This window comes from Rhinatrema bivittatum, chromosome 15 (genome assembly GCF_901001135.1).
Source record: "Rhinatrema bivittatum chromosome 15, aRhiBiv1.1, whole genome shotgun sequence".
NCBI classification, from domain to species: domain Eukaryota; kingdom Metazoa; phylum Chordata; class Amphibia; order Gymnophiona; family Rhinatrematidae; genus Rhinatrema; species Rhinatrema bivittatum.
The window spans coordinates 37,794,587-37,816,061 of NC_042629.1; the positions used below are offsets into that span (position 1 = coordinate 37,794,587).

General features: G+C 44.6%; 2 protein-coding genes across 2 annotated transcripts in view; one reads left to right on the forward strand and one right to left on the reverse strand.

The window, feature by feature from the left end:
- CCDC191 (coiled-coil domain containing 191) overlaps positions 1 to 21,475 on the reverse strand; it is a 62,199-nt gene that overhangs the window by 7,431 nt on the left and 33,293 nt on the right. Inside the window, exons 8-15 of the mRNA XM_029577729.1 lie at positions 21,139 to 21,329; positions 17,498 to 17,744; positions 16,691 to 17,193; positions 5,257 to 5,351; positions 3,506 to 3,588; positions 3,020 to 3,121; positions 1,514 to 1,657; positions 450 to 602 (exon numbers count right to left, since the gene is read on the reverse strand). Of these exons, the coding sequence (XP_029433589.1) occupies positions 450 to 602; positions 1,514 to 1,657; positions 3,020 to 3,121; positions 3,506 to 3,588; positions 5,257 to 5,351; positions 16,691 to 17,193; positions 17,498 to 17,744; positions 21,139 to 21,329 (1,518 nt within the window). The remainder of the gene's footprint in view (positions 1 to 449; positions 603 to 1,513; positions 1,658 to 3,019; positions 3,122 to 3,505; positions 3,589 to 5,256; positions 5,352 to 16,690; positions 17,194 to 17,497; positions 17,745 to 21,138; positions 21,330 to 21,475) is intronic.
- QTRT2 (queuine tRNA-ribosyltransferase accessory subunit 2) overlaps positions 14,875 to 21,475 on the forward strand; it is a 55,513-nt gene continuing 48,912 nt past the window's right edge. The window contains exon 1 of the mRNA XM_029577734.1: positions 14,875 to 14,961. The gene's annotated coding sequence lies outside the window, so the exon portion shown is untranslated. The remainder of the gene's footprint in view (positions 14,962 to 21,475) is intronic.

A 21,475-nucleotide genomic window follows, 5' to 3' on the forward strand; every position in this document is an offset into this window, starting at 1 on the left:
TCAGTGCAGGGGTATATGTACCGGGATGTAAGATTTGCTCCACCTCCATCTGTTGGTAGAGGTGCATAACCCACTGGTATGCTAAGAAACTGGAAGTTTCTCTTTATTTAAAAAAGCGGCAATTTTCTTTGTAATACATCTGAAAGATGAGAAAATCTTAAGGTGCCTATTGCATGGAATTAAGAACAAGCACACCATTTTTATTAAAAGACGTCAAGGTATGAAAGTTTGTTTTGCAGCCAGATAGAACTGGATTTGGAGAAAGGCAGAAAATTAGAACCAGTTGTACATGACAGGAAGAGCAGCAGTAGTAGTAGACAACTGTTGCGGCATATTATTTTAGATTATAAATTTGTACCCTTGACAACCACACACACATTTTAAATAATTTAAAATCCATTCTTGAGCACTGAAACAACTGCCTATTTCCTTTGCCCTTCCCCACTCACCTTTAGCCAGTTTCTGAAGCTTCGCCGAAGCAGCAGATGGGAATAGAAGCCTTCAGCACGGTCTCTTCTCTCAGTCAGACTCTCCCGTACCTGTTGCAGCCAGGCCAGCAGGCTCCTCCTCTGCAGTACTAAGCAATGATGCTCCTCCGCTTGCTGAGCAAAGCAAAACATTAGGAAGAGAGAGGCATGGTAAGCCCTTCCTGAGATCTCAGCACAAAGATCAATCTAGACTGGAGTTTAGAAGCTCCACTCCTGTTCCCTCCTCAGTGGCTGCCTTTCTCCTGCCAAGGCTGAGAACCCTGCTCTTTTTCCAGATGGATAGAAGACACGAGCAGCTGCCACCAAAACAGAAACCTGTGTCAATGAGTGTAGTGGTCAGCCAGTCTGAGTGTATTGGTGATAGAAAGCGCTCTGCTTACACTATCGTGGCCAACAGTTAAAGTAGTGGTGTTAAATACGGAATATGGTATGCTTTTGCTATATTTTATGTGACTGGCTGTTAGTCACCAACCCTAACATAGCTTATGGTTATAAATTATTTTGGTAGGAAAAGTACGGTATTTTTATGGAAAGAAAGCTTTTACTGTTGTTCATTTACCTACTCTTTTCTCTAGAGGGGTGCACAGCGGACATGTGATGTCAAGAAAAGTGGATAGTGCTAATACCAATGTACAGAAGGAGGTGTGCTGAGTTTCTACATTTGTTAACTGATCAGGACGCACGATGTCACCACTCCAATTCATATTTAGGCAAGAAAGTGGCACGACAGACAGCGGGCCTTGCTCTGACCACTAATCCCTTGGCCAGAAGGATGTACTTTAACCATTTGAGAAGTGACTGATCTACAGCTTGCCTTTCTTTTTTTTGAAAATTCATTTCTGAAGTAGCTGTGGAAGAGGGATAAGATGATACATATTACATTTTGATTAAACGGACTTCTCACTTTGTAACCCGAGTCATAACAGAGGGACTGTTGCATTGATAATATTTAGTTGGGAGCTTGCTTGTCCCATTCCTCTCCCCCCTACCTTCTTCCCCTGGTGAGGCTCATCCTAGCTCCCTACCGCCATGCGTTGCTTGGCTTGCACCATCAGTCTTCTCCAGGGCTCCAGGCCTTGCCTCCTCAGGAGGACACGGTGGTAATGATCTTCAGCTTTCTTCCGGAGCTGCTGCTGCCACTCCAGAAGTTTCTGCTTCTCCAGCTCTTTCTGGGATTTGAAGAGAGAAAATGAGCAAGAAGCACTCAGACAGAGTCACTGCTGGTCTGTGGTGCCCTTGGAGGATGGCACTAGGGTAGGGAGACATCCATCTGTGCATAGTTTGCCTCCATTTTCAACTATTGCTTGCACACTACATCTGGAATTTCTCTCTCTTAAAACTCAATTTTATTTTAAAATATAATACAGATGTGCCTAGTTGAATGCTTCTAGTGCACTGCAGAAAACCGGAAATAGAATTGACAAGTCACATCTTAATAAAGTGAACTGAAAAACAATAAAGTAGTTGCTTAAAGGCCATTGCAGTTCCTTCCTCAGGGAAATCGCTGGTGTGATGCACCATTGATAGTAGCAGCCGGGCGATGCCAGATCATGACCTTATGGGTACAAGGACATCATCTTGTCAATGGAGCAGTAGAGCTTTCCTATTGGGGGATGCCCTCATCTTATACATTTATTTATTTTTATTGATGACAAACTCTAGGCAATTTACAAGATTACGCACACACAATCCATGAAATCATATAATACAACACATCAGATACATAAACCATATAAACATAACATGGAATAAAATACTAAAACAGATAAAATCAGTTAATAAAATTCAGGCAGTCATCAAAATTAATAAATAAAAATGCATGTTTAATATAAGGAGCAGTAAAAGGCAGTTCAGGCTGCTTGGTGCTCCTGCTAACCAAACTATTTCCCCAGTGTTATCAGAACTCATGGGTGACCTTGCAACCTCTTACTGCATGGCTGACTATTATTAAGGGAATTCAAGAAAGCCTGGGATAAGCACAGATGATCCCTGGTTGTGAAGAAGCAAGGGGAAAGCCATAGATAATTTGGGTCTATGGAATTGCACCAGTGGGCAGACTGGATGGGACTTATGGTCCTTATCTGTCATTATGTTTCCTTCAGCTGAATTGTATTAGGCGGCTAAGATCTTTTTTCTTCTTATAATATGGCTTTAGTGCAGGGAGGGCCAACTCTGGTCCTCAATAGCCATAAACAGGGCAGGGTTTCAGGATCTCCATAATGAATATGTATGAGAGAGATTTGCATGCACTGCCTCCATTGTATGCAGATCTCTCTCATGCATATTCAGTACGGACATCCTGAAAACCAGGTCTGTTTGTAGCTCTTGAGGACTAGAGTTGGTCACGCCTGCTTTAGTGATTCATGCACTATTATCACAGCTTGATTAATGCAATTCAGTTTAACAAAATGTTTGTTGGTCCAGTAAAGAAGTATTATCACCCTATTTTGCTTGCATTATAAAAGGAACAAATTTGATAACATTCCCTTTTCTTTGTGTGCACAATAAGACAAAGAAGCTTCTTTACTCACCTGTTTCTGCAGTCTCCTCTCCTCCCGCTTCCTCTCGATCTGGGCCTCCTTCTCTGCAGCCTCCTTCTGCTGACGCTCCTCCTCTTCTGCTTTCAAATGAGCCTGCAAAAATCGAGAGACGGCAGCAGAATTTTCCCTCTGATCAAGATGTGCTCCTTTAGACCCCATCCTGCACTCTGTGGAAGGGGTGGGCAAAATCAAGCCCGATTTACCATTTACAAGAAAACGTAAGCAGAAGCAGGTACGTGATGTCACTGCCTGACTTCTAACATCAATGTCTGACCTTCCATTGCTCCTGGACTGAACAGAAGAGCTTATGTCCGTAGTAGAGAAAGACTAGAAGGGAATCTTCTCAATCTGGCTTTGCTTTGAATAGGTCTAATCTGATATTGAGGTAAAGGAATTGGCGTTTTTAGGGTTTGCATGAGGATGATTCCTTAGCAGACCTTTCTCCTACAACACAATCTCTGCTTCCTCTCCACATACCAGTTTTTCTTCTTCCCGTTTTCTCTTTAGCTCCTCCAGTTCCTTTCTCCGCTCTGCCCGCTGGGCTGCTCTCTCCTCCATCCCTAGAGGAAAAGCAAGAGAAAGGCACAAGCTTAGTTGGCTATGCCCTAGTAAAGCACAGTTAAACTCAGAGCCCTGCTATAGCATGGGGATAAGGCCAAACAGACCTTTCAGTCCCTGAATGGACATGTGCCATGTGGCAGGAGTTTCACATTCACATCAGCCTGCCTTGTCTCACTAGTCATCAAGTCTTGGGAATGCTTGGATAGGTGCTACACCACATATTCAGCATGATTTACAAAACAAATCCCAAAAGATCAAGGTCCATGTGAAGGGAAGAAAGATTAGCTAACTCGCTTTTGTGATCTTGCAAAATTTCAGTGCCAAATGTATTTGGGAAGATTAAATCAGTGGCATGTCCTATCACCTCGTAGCTGCACTGATTCTAGGCTGCAAATTCATGCAAGCAGAGATCCTGTCCAGTAGTTTTCATGTACACAGCTGGGTGATCTCTGAAGGCCGAGTTTGGGTGATATCTTGTGTTCGATAATATTTGAGTATGATTTTATGTAGTCCTCAGCTGAAAGCATACTGATTGGCAGAATATAAATATTATTAAATATTTCTGGTGGAAGGCGTGGCAAAAGTAAGATGTTTGGCAACTATAATGTAAATGTATATATTTGGGACAGCATTTTTGCCTTGCCCACACTTAGGAAAAGGGGGAGAGTTGATTCACACTGCTTCATACAGGCCTATAGCACAGCTGCCAACCCTCACAGTTTTTGCATGATCACACAGTGAGTTGGTAGCTTCGTTTTATTCACTTGTACACATTTATATTCCATACCTTCCCATTCGTAGTTCTACGATTTGTTAGAGTGTCCCCTTGTTCCTTACCTAATAAACATATCTTAGTGTAAGTGGGTCCATTCCCCCCGAAGGCAGAACATAGACCCCCCATCACTTTCCCAGCTAAGACCTGGCTCTTTCAAAAAAACCATCTCTTTTAAAGAGCAGCAAACCAATGTAATCAGTCAAAGTATGAATTTCCCTAGGCAAGTGTACGGATTGAGTCAGAATATCTTGCTTCACAGTACGAGCAAATCATACCTCCTGTGATCTTGAAGATGCATTGAGCCCAGGGCATATAAGGTCTTACAGGCCAGGCATAAGGCCTTGAATAACACTCTGTTGTGCACAGGAAGACTGGCTTAATATGCTCATGAGCAGGAGAACCCCCTCGAATACGGGCAGGCAGCAGTGTTTTGGACTCGCTATAAGCGCTACAACAATTTGGCAGGTAACAGCGCATTACAAAAACCCACATGGGACTTTGCTACAGCTTGGATGAAAGTAGCCAGATGTTCTCAGCTAACCAAGGTTTTCAAAATCTTATTTGGCATTTTTATAAGATTTTACTGGTATTGATATTTTAGTGTTATAGGCATTGTTTATTTTGTGCATGGTTTACTTTTTTGTAACTCGCCTAGACATTTAAGGACAGTAGGGACATGTAAAAAATTGCAATAGTAAAAAAGAGAATTCCAGTCCAGGTGTATCTGTGCACATGCATTTGGAATGAATGGAAGGTTCCGCCTAAGGGATTCATCAACAAGGATGGCACCGCGTGTACTCTGGACTTACAGTACTGATGTAAGGATGTTGAATCCCACCCCCATCACACCCTTAACGCCCCAGCAGTGGTGGTTACGTAAACAGGACCATACCTTTCAGCATGGGGTGAGGAGAAGTTAGATGGCCAGGGGTTCTCCTGGCAGTATCAGCTTGGCTGTTGTCTAGCCCATAGGAAGGAACAGGTGAACTGCAAACACACAAAACATCCAAAGAGATCAGAGCTGCATATTTCACATGATTGTAAAAGGGCTCTTGCTTAGCTGGAACTGAAGCCCATCATCCAGTGCTCCAGAACTGCACTGGGTTCTCCAGTATTTGGAACCCCCGACATTTTTTTGGCCAGACACCTACTTTCTGCTCATTTGGGCACTATGAACCTTCATTTGCAGCACAGAAGGGGTTTTCCTCCAATTGTATTCTCTCATTTTGCATCACAGCAGCTGTTCTCGATAAAGGGCTACAGACTGGAATCTGGCCCAGCATGCATCCTGAAACCCACTCGTAGATATTACTGTTATGTAATGGCTGGGATTCCTTCCTTTTGGGGGCTGTGAACACTGCCTCTGCGACAGCCCTAGTCCCCGTCTTCCCAATGAGGAGAAGCTGAGTCTAAGCCTTCCCACACAGCTGAGCACAGAATTGCTACTAGAACATTGGGCTGGCCTTTCTGGCACTAGCTTGATCAAAATAGAACTTCCAAGCACACCTTAATACGTTGCCTGCATATATAATACTGAATGAGCTTCAGAAGGAATCTTCCTTTGGCACAATTATTACCAAAAAAGAGCACTAGCAGTACATTTTGAGAGACTCAGATCAACATTCCCTCAAATCTTTTGTGGGCTGTGTGTGCAAAAATGTTCTTATGTACAACACAGTGTACAAATCTGTGTGCCGTGTTCTTAGACATGTCATGCGGCTTTCCGTTTCTTGTGTATTCTGTATTTTCCTGTGTGTGCATGTGCACAGGGGACACCGAGATCATATTTAACATGCCCTGGCTTATGAGGGTCATTCCTGTCATGGTCTGCACAAAACTAACCCATCTGGAGACATTAACTTGATGTAGATCCTACTAGACCTCCGCCTTTACTCTCAGTTCTCCACCACTAAGGATTCTCTGAGTAGGTCCCGTGCTTTCTTGAATTTTGTTACTGATTTTTGACCTCACCCCTCCACCGATGGGTGGTGGATGCAGGAAACAACTTTTTCTGTGAAGAATTATCTCCTGTCTTATTCCTAAACCCTTCCAGCTTCCTGTCTGACATATCCTGCCTTTCCCACAAGGTATGCACATTTAAAGTCCTCATAAGAAGTTCAAACTAGGATTCAAAACCCACATTTATTAGCTGAGTCTGTCATCCTTAAGATTACAGCTAAGCCCCCAGTCCAGGTACATTGGACAGAAGCATCACAATGATCCAATAATAATATTTGGAAAGGAATTATGTCTTTAGTGCGCTTGATTTCTTCCTGTAAGTTTCTAGCTTTTATACTGTTTGTTTTTATTGCTTCTTGAGTGTAAAATGTTGCACATAAATGAAGACTTAATAGTTTCCAGATTTCAAATAAATACCACTTCACTCTGAACATAACACAGGGCATCCTAATTGGAAATATTTTTTAAATTATAACAATACAACAATCTCCTGCAATCAGCGGTTAGAACAAGCTCATTAGCATTTCCATTTTCTTTCTGATTTTTATTTTATTCTTGAGGCAAAATAAAGGACATATTTTAAAGCACCCCATTAACTGACTACTGATTCAATCCAATCCAATAGTATTTTCACAGAAATATAGAACATGACAGCAGATGAAGTCCATGTAGCCCATCCACATCTTCTGCTCAGTCTCTCTTTATAGCCCCTTCCTCTCCCTCAGAGATCCTCTGTGTTTATCCCATGCTTTCTTAAATTCTGATACTGTCTTTGTTTCCACCACCTCCACAGGGAGGCTGTTTCATGTGACCACTACCCTTTCCTGTTACGGCCCCGGGCCATGCCCCAGGTCCTCCCACTTACCTCGAGGCCGGCTCGGGCCACTGAGGTGCCGACTAGGCCAGGCCTCGGCGCTCCCTCCTCGAGGGAGACGCTGGCGTTCCGTCGCATCTGGCCCTGCCTCCTAGGTACGCGCACACAGGGGCTCTAAATTTAAAGGGGCCAGCGCGGGAACTCTAGGACAGCCCCGATGATGACATCAGACGCTGCCGGGTCATTTAAACCCTGCAGCCGCCGCTAGACCTCGCCTTGCAACGGGGTTCACTCTTCTGAGTTGCTAGTTGCTGCTTTGGACTCCTGTCTGTCTTTGGTTTCTGACTCTGCTTCGTCCATCGGCTCCGGCTTCAGCTTCCGTCCCTGGCTTTGGCTTCTGACTTCTGACCCTGCTTCGTTCATGGACTTCGGCTCCAGCTTCCGTTCCTGGTTTGTCTTCGGCATCTGCCTTCGGGCTTCTGACCTTGGCTTGTCCCTGGACTCCAGCTTCAGTCCTCATCTCTTCTACAGGTACCTGGTTCTTCACTCGCCTGAAGGATTCTCCTAAGTCCCAACAGCTCGGGTCCTCAAGGGCTCCTCTCGGGAGGACCGCGGGCTTCCAAGGGTGAAGTCTCTTCTGGCCTCCTGGGCTCTACCGCTTCCGTTGACTACCTCTTCGGCTGCTTCTCTGTTCCTTGGTCCCTACAGGCTCATCCTGGGGGGACCTTGGGTTTCCAGTGGTGAAGCCTTCTTTGGAACACCTCTTCAGCACGGCCTCCTGGCTGCGACGCCCACTGTGGGTCCCCACAGTGCAACACCATCAGTCTCAGCCGGCCCAAGAGTCCACTCCCCGTAACATTTCCAGACAGAAATACTTAGGCTCAGAAGTAATCTATTTTTCACCCTCATCCTATGACCCCCTTGTTCCAGAGTCTCCTTTCCGCATTTTTTCTGTGAGGGATTTAAACGTCTCTATCATATCTCCCCTTTTCTCCAAAGTATTCAAGTTTAGAGCTTTGTCTGTCCCCACAGATTTTATGATGAAGACTGCTGACCATTTTAGTAGCTGCCTCGGGATGGACTCTACGCAGTTTATTTCGTTTTGAAGGTGTAGTCTTCAGATTTGTAGACAATACACCAACTGAGGTCTCACCAGAGACTAATGCAGAGGCAGCATCACCTTTTTCCTGCTGGCTATTCCTCTCCCTATGCACCCAAGCATCCTTCTGGATTTTGTTGTTGCCTTATCTGTTTCGACACCTTAAAATCATCAGATATGAGCGCCTTCAGATCCTGATCTTGTTCAATAGACAGAAAAACCTTCACCCCCTAGACTGTACTACTCCCTTGAGTTAATATATGCAAATGCATGATCCTACATTTTTTAGCATTAAATCTTAGCTACCATTTCTCAAGTTCACTAGTTTCCACCATGTTTTCCACTCCTTCCAGGGTGTCTACCCTATTGCAGATTTTGATATAATCTTCCAAAAGGCAAACCTTTCCCAGTAGCCCTTGCACAATATCACTAACAAAAGTGTTAAACAGACTGAGGACCAGTCCCTATGGCACACCACTAGTAAAGGAAAATTGGTTCTTACCTACTAATTTTTGTTCCTGTAGTACCACAGATCAGTCCAAACTCCTGGGTTATGCCTCCCTGCCAGCAGACAAAGTTTCACTAACACTATGCATAACCCAGTGTGCCACCTGCAGTCCCTCAGTATTGACCTGCACCCAAGCCAAGATAACAGCAACAACCATACATTTCTAAGCAAGCTTCTAAGCAAACTCTCTCCCCTCCAACAAGCCGAAAGAAGGTAAAGTTGCCCAAAAAGACAATGGAAAACTCATTTCCTAAATTAACATAAGCGATCAGCATTGAAAACCTCCAACAACTCTGCACTATATACAAAGCAACAATATGAGCAGTGGACTCCCCTCCCCTCCCCACCCCAAGCAAATGGGCAGGTCTCTGGACTGATCTGTGGTATTACAAGAATGAATATTAGCAGGCAAGAACCAATTTTCCTTTCCCTGTATGTACCCAGATCAGTCCAGAATCCTGGGATGTACCTAAGCTCCCCTTAACTTGGGTGGGATGTGGAGAGTTCTGCTCGTAGAACATTCTCACTAAAGCACATGGAAGCCAGAGTCTCAACATCCAAATGACAATGCCTAGCAAAAGTGTGCAACAACTTTACAATTTCTCCAAATGCCTAGTTTTTTGTATATAAACTATTCCTGATGACAACTCCTTTAAATCTAAGCAGTACCCCTTTTTAGGCCATATCAAATTCCCCTGTTTTTCCCCAAAAAATTCAGCTATTTCAACGAATGTATTTTTTGAACCTTTGTTCATAGCCTTCCTCTTTTCATTTTATTTTATCCTCCTCCCACAATTTATGCTACTCCCAGTTGAATCTATTAACTAAACTCTTAGATTTCTTGTTGTATACTTTTTGTTTTTTGTTCTTTGTTCTAAGTTATCTGTAAACCGATACAATGTGTCGGTATATAAAATCTTTTAAATAAATAAATAAATAAATAAATAAAAGCTGCCCAGCAAATTTCATGTGGAGACACCTGTTGTGACTCAGCCCAGGAAGTCACTTGAAAATGCTTCAAGTGTGCCCCTAAACCCCCCAGCAGTGGGCGCCTATTAGAAATGTAAGTCGACTTGATAGCTTTCTTCATCCACCACACAATTGTAGCCTTAGATGCCTTAATTCCCTTCTTTGGACCACTCCACAGTACAAAGAGGTGATATGATCTACAGAAATAATAAGTGACCTTTAGATACCTCAATAATGAATGCCTTCAATCTAAGCACCTAAGATCCCCCGTATGAGGCATAGAGAAATCCATAAAAGCTGAAAGCTCTACATCTAAGTAAGATGGAATGCTGAGACTACCTCAGGTAGAAAAGGCAGCATCATGCATAATACCACCTCCTAATCAGACATCTATAGGAAGGGATCTTGAAACGACAGCACCTGGAGCTCCGAAATTCTCCTGGCTGAACAAATAGCCACCAAGAAAACCACTTTAAGAGTCAAGTCCTTAATGTAGCTCTCTTTAGTAGTTCAAACCGAGTCTCACACAATCCTCTAAGGACTAGATTCAGTTTCCAAGATGGACAAATTTTCCGCACCTGAGGACGCAAGTTCTTAGTTCTCCGAAGGAGCCATAGAACATCGGGACATACGGACAGAGGATACCCTTGCACCTTACCTCGAGACAATACTTGGACTCTCAGAGCTTTAAAGGCCAGTTCCCTTGACCAGAACCTTTCTGTAGAAAAGCCAAAATATGCAACACCATAGCCTTAACAGACTGAGGCTGAAATCAGTCAACAGCAGACTAGGACTCAAAAATCCTCCAAATTTGCACATATATCAAGGATGTAAAAGGTCGCCTAGCCTGCAATAAGGTGGAAATAACCACTTCAGAATATCTCCTCCTTCTCAGTCATCTCCTCTCAGAAGCGAAGCCGCAAGACAGAAGTGAGCCACTTAAACAAAAAATATTGGGCCCTGGTAGAAAACAGTCGACTGATGTCTAAACCTCAGGGGCCCAGCTATGGCCATGTTGTTCAGATCTGGGAAGCATGGTCAATGTGGCCATTCTGGAGCTACCAGGATTACATTGCCTGGATATTTCTCTATCCGCCATAATCCCTTGTTCACCAGAGGCCACAGGAAAGACGACAAAAGAATCCCTCCTGTCCATGGCACCAGAGCGCAGATTCCTTTGTTCCATGTTCTGTTCAGCGGCTGTAAAACTGCAACACCTTGGTGTTCTCTTTGGTTGGGATATCTTCATCTTCTATGAATGAGACACATCTCTGCCTCAGACAGCTACCATTCCCTGACTGATAAAATCCGCCTGAATGTTGTTCACTCCGGCGATGTGAAACACTGCTAGCCACTCCAAGTACTGCTCTGCCCAGAGAATCAACTCCTAGGCCTCTCAAACCACTGCCAGATTCTTGGTTCTGCCTTGACGGTTGATGTAGTCCACCGTCATCGCATTGTCTGATAGAATACACACTGGATGGCCACGAAACCGTGCAGACAAGCAACACAAAATGCACCACTCATTTCTAACCGACTGATAGGCCATGAGGCCTCCTGTTTTGACCATGGCCCTGCGCCAACTGATCTTGCCACACCAACCTCAATCCAGAGAGGTTTGCATCAGTGGTGACTATTATCCAATTCGGTATCTCCAATTCCGCACCACGCTTGAGTTTGGAGCAAGTAAGCCACCACAAAAGACTGTCCCTGGCTTCCCCCTCTAATGGAAGAGGAAGATGAAACTCTTCCAATAATGGATTCCAGCGGGAGAAAAGCCTCCTGTGCACACCCAATGCATTAATTCCAATATCAATGCCATAGAACCCAGGACCTGTAAATAGTCCCAGACACTGGGCACCGAAAGCTCTAGCAGAAGCCTGATCTGACTTTGCAATTTCAGCAATCTCTCTCTGTGAGAATCACTCTCTCTGCCAGTGTGTCGAGTTGAGCTCCCAGATACTCCGGAGTTTGTAAGAAGACTAAATGGCTCATTGCTAGGTTCACCACCCATCCTAGAGACTTCAAGCACATCAGTACCTTTTGTACAGATTGTTGACAGAGGTCATCTTATTTTGCATGAATGAGCCAGTCATCCAGATACGGATACACCAACACACCCTCCTTTTACAATGCAGCCGCCCCCACCACCATCACCTTGGTGAAGGTACATGGAGCCATCACCAGCCAAAGGGAAGGGCTCAAAATCGAAAATGTTCCCTTAGGACCATGAACTTCAGGAAACTCTGGTGCTCCAGCCTGATAGCTATGTGCAGATATGCCTCTATCAAGGCAAGAGATGCCAAGAACTCTCCCTTGCGTACTGCCGCTATGATGGATCTCAGAGTTAGATCTCAGAGTTTCCATGCGGAAATGGGGAACCTTGAGAGCTGGATTTACCTTCTTTAAATCCAATATCTCTTGAATTGGATACGGGGGGGGGGGAGGAAGACAAAGGGCGCTTAACTTAAAATTGACCTCTGGCCACACTAAGTGTGTTCAGGGTCTGAGCCAACAGTCTCAGGCCATGCCGAGCGAATTCAGGATCTGAGCCAGACTCAGTAAGACATCTCTGTGAAAAAAGAAAAAATCTGAGGAGAGTCGAAGCGGCTCTCAATCATATTCAATTTCTCCCACTTCTAGAAGTGAGAAAGCTAAATTTCCCCGTATGTCTCATGAGCCACACCTCCTTGAAAATTATGAGGGACAGCCTCATTGCGGCATTTGCTCACCATAACTGACAAATGGGAGGCCCGAATTCGCAATCCCTAATTAGTAGGTTACTTCACCTTCGCTGGGTACCCCTGCAGGAAGAACTGCAGGTCCTGTAAATATTTTATCTAAGAGAAGGAGGATGGATCTATACCTAAGCCCAGAAGCCCAAACTTGCTCTCTCCAACCTCTCCCTCTCTTGGGGAAGCTTCTGCCCCCGGGAACAAGGGAGGAGCACTGACCATTGCTTCACTTCCCACTTTACTCCTGTCCAGAGACACCGTAGGCCAAGAGGATGTCCCAACATGGGGAAAAGCTGTAATAGTCAAATCACTTTGAGCATCTAAACAGTGCTGACACAAACAAAGAGTGAGGACTGAATTGCTATCAGATGGCAACTCTCACAGATAACAAGGTCCTTGGACCTGTTCATCCCTGGTGCCTAGCTCTCCTGAACTTTGGCTCTAGACAGCCTCCCGTGCGCACACCAGTGCCACCCGGGCATACACGCACACCCCTCCAGGATGAGAGCAAATATGCACTGAAGACTTGGTCACGGTCATATGCACACAAGTACCTGCGCAAATGTGCACTCAAATTTTAGGTTGCAGTCTTCGTACAAGAACCTATGCAAATACGCGGTCAAGTCTAGGCTGCAGCCTTACGTGCATATAACCACCATGTGGCAAGAATGCATGCACTTGCCTACGCACGCGAGAAAAGAACCACTGCCGTGGCCTACCACACGGCTCAGCAAAGCCTGCCTGCACCTTCAGCGTATTTAGGACCAGATCAGTTTAACATCCAGCACTGAAAATCATCAGCCTGAAGAGCTTCTCCACAGCTCAGGCCTCTTGACTGGCCAAGAATCCATGGAGACTGGGGCCAAGATCCAGCATCTCCCTAAACACGCCTTGCGCATAAGCAAATTAAAACTGGCAGAAGACTTCTTCTAGAACCAGAGAGTCCTCTTCAGTGTAAGTGCCTCTGTGCAGGGAACCGCCAGCGATAGCTGAGGAGGCAGACAATGCTAGAGAATCGAAAATGGCTGTTTCCGCACTGATAGGGAAAGCCTGAGCACTAGACCCCGTCACCCGCGAGGCTTGTTTTCCTGGTGCAGTTATGCTCGACGCAGAACCCCCCCCCCCCCCCCCCCCCCGAATGCCATGCTGCTTTTGCTGCACGCACAGGCTGTTCCTTTCCACACCCGTGGCACCACTAGCACCTCAATTGCAAGCAGAACAACAGTCCCTCAGTGCCACGGAGCCAATACCCGGTCTCCTCTGCAGGCAGAGAAGCTGCTGAAAAACCCCATCACTGAGCTCCCCGAGCTGCTAAGGTAGCTTTCCCCCCTTCCCCAATCAATACTTTCCTTTGGTGCAGAGGTTCTGGTTTCAGGCCGCATGGCAGATCAGAAAAGAGCCAGACCCATGGCTATATCAATCTGCTTTCGCCAACCTTTAGCGACTCATCCCAGGAAAAACCCTGTAAAAGGGACACTTCCCTGCTGCACTAGGTTTGCAGTGCAGAACCGCCAGATTCCACTGCAGTCTCATGGGGGATGAGGAATCTGGACCACCAGATGTCCACCCCACGGACCTCCGGACTGAGCTATCAGAAGGATCACCAACCCCCTGCTCGTCCAGCTCACACCATGGGAAATGTCCACACCAGGACCTCACAACCCCCTGGGAGGATCCAGAAACTTTGTCTTTTAATCTTTTTTTTTCTCTCTCTCTTCAGACTGCATATTTTGTACCATCTACCATCTGCTAGAGACAGAGAAATACCGAGGGACTGCAGGTGGCACCAGGTAATGTGAAGCAGTGTCAGTGAAACTCTGTCTCCATCTGCTGGCAGGGATGCATAAACCCAGGAGTCTGGACTGATCTGGGTACATACAGGGAACCTCCCCCCCCCCCTTTCTTTGGAGTGAACTCCATTTACGATTACTCTTTGTTGCCTTCCACTCAACCAGTTCCTAATCCAGTCACTCCCTTTAGGGCCCATCCATAGGATGCTTGAGTTTGTTTATGTCTATGCAGAATCTTGTCAAAGGCCTTACTGAAATTATGTACCCTACACATCTAGGGCTCTCCTCTGACCTAACTTTCTGGTCACTCAGTCAAACAAACAAATTGTTTAGAATCATCTGACAAGCCCTATGCTGCCGATGTGGATTCCAGAAACTGCCTTTCCAGTAGTAGTGAGGAAAGCAGAGTCACCCTTTAGGCTCGCTGCTGCAGATCACACCAGCAGGAGATTAAAGATCAAATTTACATTGACAGTGGAGTAAATGATTCCACCAGGAAAGGTCATTTTGCTTCAGATCATTTACTTCTTTAGTAACGTTTGGGTTCCTGTCTGCAAGTAATTTTGCAGCTAATGCTGGTACAAGTATTAAGTATTAGGAAACTAAACCACAGTCAGTACTTCCTCAGAGTGACTAGAAGGTGGAGCTGAGCTGAAGGGAGCCAGATAAACTAATCCAGAACTGAATAGTTGAACGAGAAGAAAAGGTACAAATATTGTTTTGGTAAGTATCAGTTTATAAAAATTGTATTGATTAACTGTTCAGCGTGAAGTTCACCATCTAGAAATAGTTTATAAAATATATTTGTTTGCGTCAGATGCTCTGGGTTTGAATTAGCTGCAGGGTGAAATGCTGGTTCACCGTAAGGATTTAGGAAGCTTTTACCAAATGAACACAGAATAAACTCATGTGGGCTGAAAGCCTCCAAAATAGGGTGAATCGGCAATTCAAACTGGGTGGGGGTGGGGATTTCAATCCGGAGCTCTGACAGAAAGGAGTTACCACAGTTACTAGTCAGAGCTCTGGGTTTAAAATTTCCCTCGATTTGAAATGCTGGTTCACATTAAGGATTTTGGAGGATTTTAGCCCAGCTCAGTAATTTTGTGTTCATTTGATAAAAGTCCCCTAAAACAGTTAATTGCAGTATATTAACAGCAAGACTAATCCTAATTGGTTAAACATTTTGGGTAGATTTTAAAAGGCGCGTGTGCGGCGTACATGTGCACGTGCTACCCAGCGCGCGCGCAAGTTATAAAATCAGGGGTCGGTGCACAATTGTGCACTTTGCGCGTGCCGAGCCGCGCTGCCATCCCCTATTCCCTACCTTCTCTCCGTCCTTTCCTCTCTACCTTTTTTTCTGCTTTTTTTTATTTCACAATTTACTTCAGCCCTGGGGCTGAAGTAAGTTGCATGCGCAGGAGTTGGCCGGCACGCAATCCCCAGCACAGCGGCAAATATGACCGCTGGCCGGGAGCCTGACCCAGCCCCCGCCCTGCTCCACCCAGGGCCAAAGAGAGCAGGAATCAGGCCCGTGCCAGCTAAGAAAATTAGGCCCCTATGTAAGGTTCTGATGTGATGCTTAATAAGAGAAGTCGTTTTCTAAATTTCCCAAATCATTTTTATTTAAGAAGGATTTACGAGCTTTTTTGTTAGCAAATTCTTCAATTACAATTGAAATTTTTATTTATACATGTTAGAAATAGATATATTTAGCTTTTTTTTTTAAATTTTGCCCAACAAAAGTAGGCCCCTTGAACATTTTAGGCTCTAGCCAAATGGCCATGCTGGCACCCCTTCTCCTGGAGTGGTCCTATCCCCCTCCCCACCCATTTTTGCAAGCTCCAGACTTACACACGCCCCGGGGCTTTACGCGCGTCGCCAGGCCTTTTTAAAATAGGACCGGTGCGCGTAACCCTTTTAAAATCCGGCCCTTAGCCATTTAGTATTTTTTTATCTGTATCCAGGAGAGCAGGGTGTTGCAATGCTATTGGTAACTCAGTATTGACTTGAGGCATCTGACAAATGACTAAAACAAAGGCAGGATTTCAAAGTAAAACAGGAATAGAGCTGGAATAAAAGGTGCACACCATTTAAGAGAACATGCATTTTTGGAGATAAAGGAAAGGAACAGAGCAAGATCAACAGAGTATGCAACATAGCCCACAAGTGGTCAAGTAGAGAGGCAAAGGATGGGATATCTGAGCATATGAAGGCTAAAGCTCTTTGGCTTTAAACAAAAAAAGAAAGATTTCCCTCTTTTGCTGCTATTAAAGATCCTGTTCTGTATGTGCCATCATCTCTTCAGAATATTTCTTCAAGAGAGCAATCTGCTTGGCTAAATTTTGCCATCTGCTATATAGAAACTGAAGAGCTGTCGATTTGGATACCTTTTGCGCTTTTTCTTGCTTTTGGAGTGGGCTGCCCTGGTCAAGGGAAGAACCATGTTATTTACCTTAAAGGGGCCAGGCTCTTTAAACTTGACAGGTCCTCTCTCTCTTGCTGGCTGCCTTTCTTTAATAGTGCTTTAGATCTTGAAACCTGATTGGTTAGCTCCTTGGTGACAGCTGTGGCCTGTTCCGCCTCCCTCTGTAACCTCATCAGCCGTTGGCTCTCCTTCAGCTCCAGGATCATTTCCCGCTGTTCCAGAAGCTGCCTCCTCTGCTCCTCGATCAGCTGCTGCTGGAAGGCGTGGCGGTTCTCAAAATGGCTGCCGTACACGGGCGCTCGCCTTTGAGCGGGACGGGCTTGAGTGTCCTGAAGCCGCTGGGGCGCGTTGAGGGCGCGAGCCCTGCACTGTGCTAGCTCCTCCGGTGACAGGGCAGCATGTTGAAGAGTGATCTGCCAGGCGTGCTTGGGTTTTGTAGGCGCAAAAGCACCGGTGCTGACTTCAGATCCTTGACCGGCGCGTGCAGACATGACTTCCTCTTGCCTTTCCCCTTCCGCAGACTGTGACTCCTGCAAATGCATAGTGTTACCTCATGACATGCACTTCTGCATTAGATAACTCTACCCATGCAATATTTCGTAAATACACATAACTGGGTGACACTAGTTTCCTCCTTTTCCCCCTGAAAGTTTCATGAACTCTTGGCTGCTGGATCACATCCCCCTGGCAGTGGCTGCAGATTTTTTTTTTAAAGTACTGAGACCCACTGCACAGCACAACAATCTAAATCATAAGCGCTTTATTTTTCTTTTAGCTTTTGGAGATGTGAATAGTCACTACAATAAATAGCAGAAGGAAAGAGAGAAACCTTACCAAGCCCTGGCTGGAGCATCTTTTCGGCACCTGGCCATTTTTGCTGCCTTGGTCCTTGTCCGGGTCGCAGGGAGACCCCAGCGATGCCGAGGCTGCTTCTAGCAGTGCTACCATCTTCCTTTTGGTCGCCTCCTTCTTCACCTCCAGCTCTCTCATCTCCCTCTCTGCTCGGCACCACGACTGCCATTCCACGAAGCTGTGGCGCAGGAGCCGTTTCCGGTCACACTGGGTCGCCAGTTGTTGTTTTCTGTAGAAAAAAAGAGATTTTTGCGCTAGTATTAGAAACTCCAGCTGGAGAGTGGCTATTGCTCAACTCTGCCAAAATCCTAAAAACAGCCAGCACTGCTGTCTTAAGCAAAAACGTATCCTAGTCCAAGCAGAATATCCATTGGATAGTTCAGTCCTACGTAAGGACTGTGATCAGGGTGAAAAGAATTAAAGCGCATGCCAGAAACATTGCATGGAAGTGCATTTCACCTCACTCATCTGTCTGGCCGCATGTAGGTACTACACCTCCCCCCCATGCCCAGCTCCGCTAGTGACTTCCTGATGCTCTGCCACTGCAGCCTCCTCCACTGAGTCCAAGTCAGCCTCGGAGTCGCTGCCACCTCCCATTCATAGTGGTGGCCAGGCTCGGGAAGCAGCACAGAGCCTGCAAACTCCTTGCTTGTGCCCAGGATGCTGCCCTGCACCACCATCATCTCTGACTCTGCGGGACAGGCTGCTACTCGGGGACATCCGGCCCAGGCCATTCCTGCAGAAGGCCCTGGCTTGGCTCAGTAACGTGTCGCAAACAGTCAGCCATCATCAGTGTTTCATGCCGGCAGCAACAACTAGTACACTGCTCCTCCCACTCTGGTAGACTTCTGCTTTAACTGAAGTGCGTGTGACCACACTAACGCCCGAATTTTCAAAGCTTTGCATATATAAAATCCGGAGGTTACGGGCGTGGCTGGGCTGCGCACACGCCGAGCGCATTTCCCCCCATAGGCGCAGAAGTGACGGGCCAACGAAAAGGGGTGGGGTGGAGAGGAGAGGGGAAAAGGGAGGAAGGGTAGATAGGGATATAGGAAAGTTCTCTCCTAGTCCCCTCGCCGCTCATACTTTACAGAATTCAAGCACATGTTATAAAATGGCCGCGTCCATGTGTGCACCTTCAAAAATCGACCCCTAAGTGTGTGTAGTCATTGCATGTGCATTCTTAAATACATATGTACAGATGGACACAACCTCTGGGGGCGATTCTGGACAGACTTTTCTTTGCAAAAACATGTTTCGCAATTTGCAAGAAACACTTATGCTAGAATCAAACTACTGAGGCATCTGAAACCGTGCTTGGAGCTTTCTGCTCTAAAGGCAGTGGCTTATGCCCTGGCTCTTTCAAATCTCGATTATTGTAATGTGCTGCTCTTGGGATTACAGGGAAAAGTGATTTGAAAATTACAATTTTTTGAAAATACAACTACACGGTTGGTCCTGGGTAAAATTCGAAGAATTCTAGCCAAACCTATGTTGCTGGCATTGCATTGGTTATCCTTAGTGGATAGAAGCAAATTTAAGAACTTAGTGTTGGCATTTAAAATCGTAAATGGTTATAGTTCTCCCTCTTTGAGGGGAACTTTACAATGGCACGTTGCCAAAAGATAGTTACGATCTGTAGGAAGGTGGTATTTGGAACTTCCGCTTGTAAAAAAAAAAAAAAATGTATTCATTCCCATTTGGGTGTAATATCATTTTCAAATGTAATCCCGAGCTTATGGAATAGACTGCCTCTGGAGGTAAGAGAAGAGTTAAATTTGCCCAGATTTCTGAAGAAATTAAAGATTGGCTTATGTCAGCAATTAATTAATATTTGTCAATCTATAATTAACATCTGATCCAGGCTTCGTAATAGGTGGTTCTTGACTTGGACAAGAAAAGGGTGGTGAGAGGTTCATGCTGGGAATCTTACTGTATGTTTTTATTTTATTTTTGTATTTTATTGATTTTATATTTTACGAATTGAATTTTTGTACATCGCTTTGGGTAATATTTTATCTGGAAAGTGATTAGTAAGTGTTAATAAATAAATAAAATAAACCTCGACACAGGTGCTCTGGTTTTTGCAAAACAAGCTTTTTATGTAATGCCAATCCCATAGTAAAACAAAAACCATCTGCTCAAACCCACTGTTGTGACATTGTCATCTGACACTCCTGGTGACTGAATTCAGGTCTTCTGAAAGGCACTTCCACATTATTAAACAGCGTAAGTAGAAAACATATACACCCATGCTGAATACATAAATGATAATAGCACAGAAGTGCCTTGCAAAACATAAAAACTTAACTGAGTAGCCAGGAATCATGATATGATTGAATGAGCTTTTTTTGCTGTAGGGCTGGGGGTTATACCAGAAATGTGTTTTTTTTAATTCTTATTACCCTGACGATGGTTAAGTTGGCTTGAAATGTCAGACCAGACACTGGTGCTGGGACTATAGTACATTTCTGGATTCAGACTGGCATGCTGGTTCTTTGGATTTTGACTGAAATATTGGAGACTTTTCGGTTTCTGTCTACTGCCAAATGCACCCAAGATTAATAATAAAATAATGGCTGCTTAAGGCAGCCATTTATTTTATCTATCTTTTTATCACTTGTTTTTATTGTTTAATTGGTTTTGAGAATTGTGTTTATGAGTTTATTTATTATTTTATTTAGGTCACTTTGCATGTTCGATTGTACCTCACCTACGAATATTTATAGGCAGGTTATACATTTTATAAACAACAAAATAGGACATTGAATATGTAATGTTTGTGGCATCTTCTGTCAGGATAATAGCAGCTCACTCTGCCCATCAATAAATGCGTAGCAAATGCGTAGCAAAGATCCAGTTATTATAAGGCAGGCTGTACGCTAAAACTGTGATTACTTGTTAGAATAGTCAAATTCTGCTACAGCAAAACTATCCTACGTAATAAACAAGTTCATAGGCTTTCACTCCATTTGCCAATCTCTGAAGTTCAGTCTTTACAACATTTATTTTATTTATTTATTTTATCTAAGGTTTTTATATACCGGCATTCATGATAAAATCACATCATGCTGGTTTACATTAAAACAGTGGTGCATAGAAAGAAAAAACAAACTGGAACTGTAGTGCGGAAGAAAGCAGTTACAAAAAACAGGGATGCTTAAACTGGGAGAGGAAGGAAAAAGAAAAGGTTAATAGCATTTTAAATATTTACAACGAACAGTTAAATGAGCTGGTTGTGTTATAGAACTTGAAGTTGAAGGACATTAGCTGAGTACTGAGAGCTCCTACTACCACCATCACTGCTTATGCGTTAAGTCAGTTTTCTCATAAATGGTCCAACATGAATTTGTCCTACTGATCTGTTCTCTCTGGCAATATTTTACAGTTAAATTCTTGAAAAACATTAGTGACTCTGGGTTTAGTGTGTAACATAGTAATGACGGCAGAAAAAAAGCAAATGGTCCATCTAGTCTGTCCAGCTATTTGCTTATGTTATAACTGCTGCTTCGTGCAAATTACCCCCATGCATTTTGTTAAGGATAGTAACTGCCACTCCATGCAGGTTATCCCCATGCTTTCCTCTCTGGGAAGGCACACGTGCTAAGGGCAATAATTTGTACCTATTTTGTTCCTTAAGATCCATCTCTAGTTTCTGGGTCTCCCGCTCCATCTTCTTGGCCCAAGCATGATCTCTCCAGGCCCGAAATGCCTGCAGCTGGCACTTCCAGTCTGCCAAGGCCCTGGCTTTCCCAGTCTTAATCCTGCGTTCCAGAATCATTTTATACCACGCAGAGAAATGCTGTTGGAGGCACTACATGGAAAATATTAAATAAAAAGCATGAATCAGTAACATACCATGTTATAACAGATAAAGATAAAACATCCCAGTTCTTCCTCCAGTCCTTTAAGTGATCCTCCATTAGGCTTACCAGTTGATTCCAGGACTAAACCAGTTTA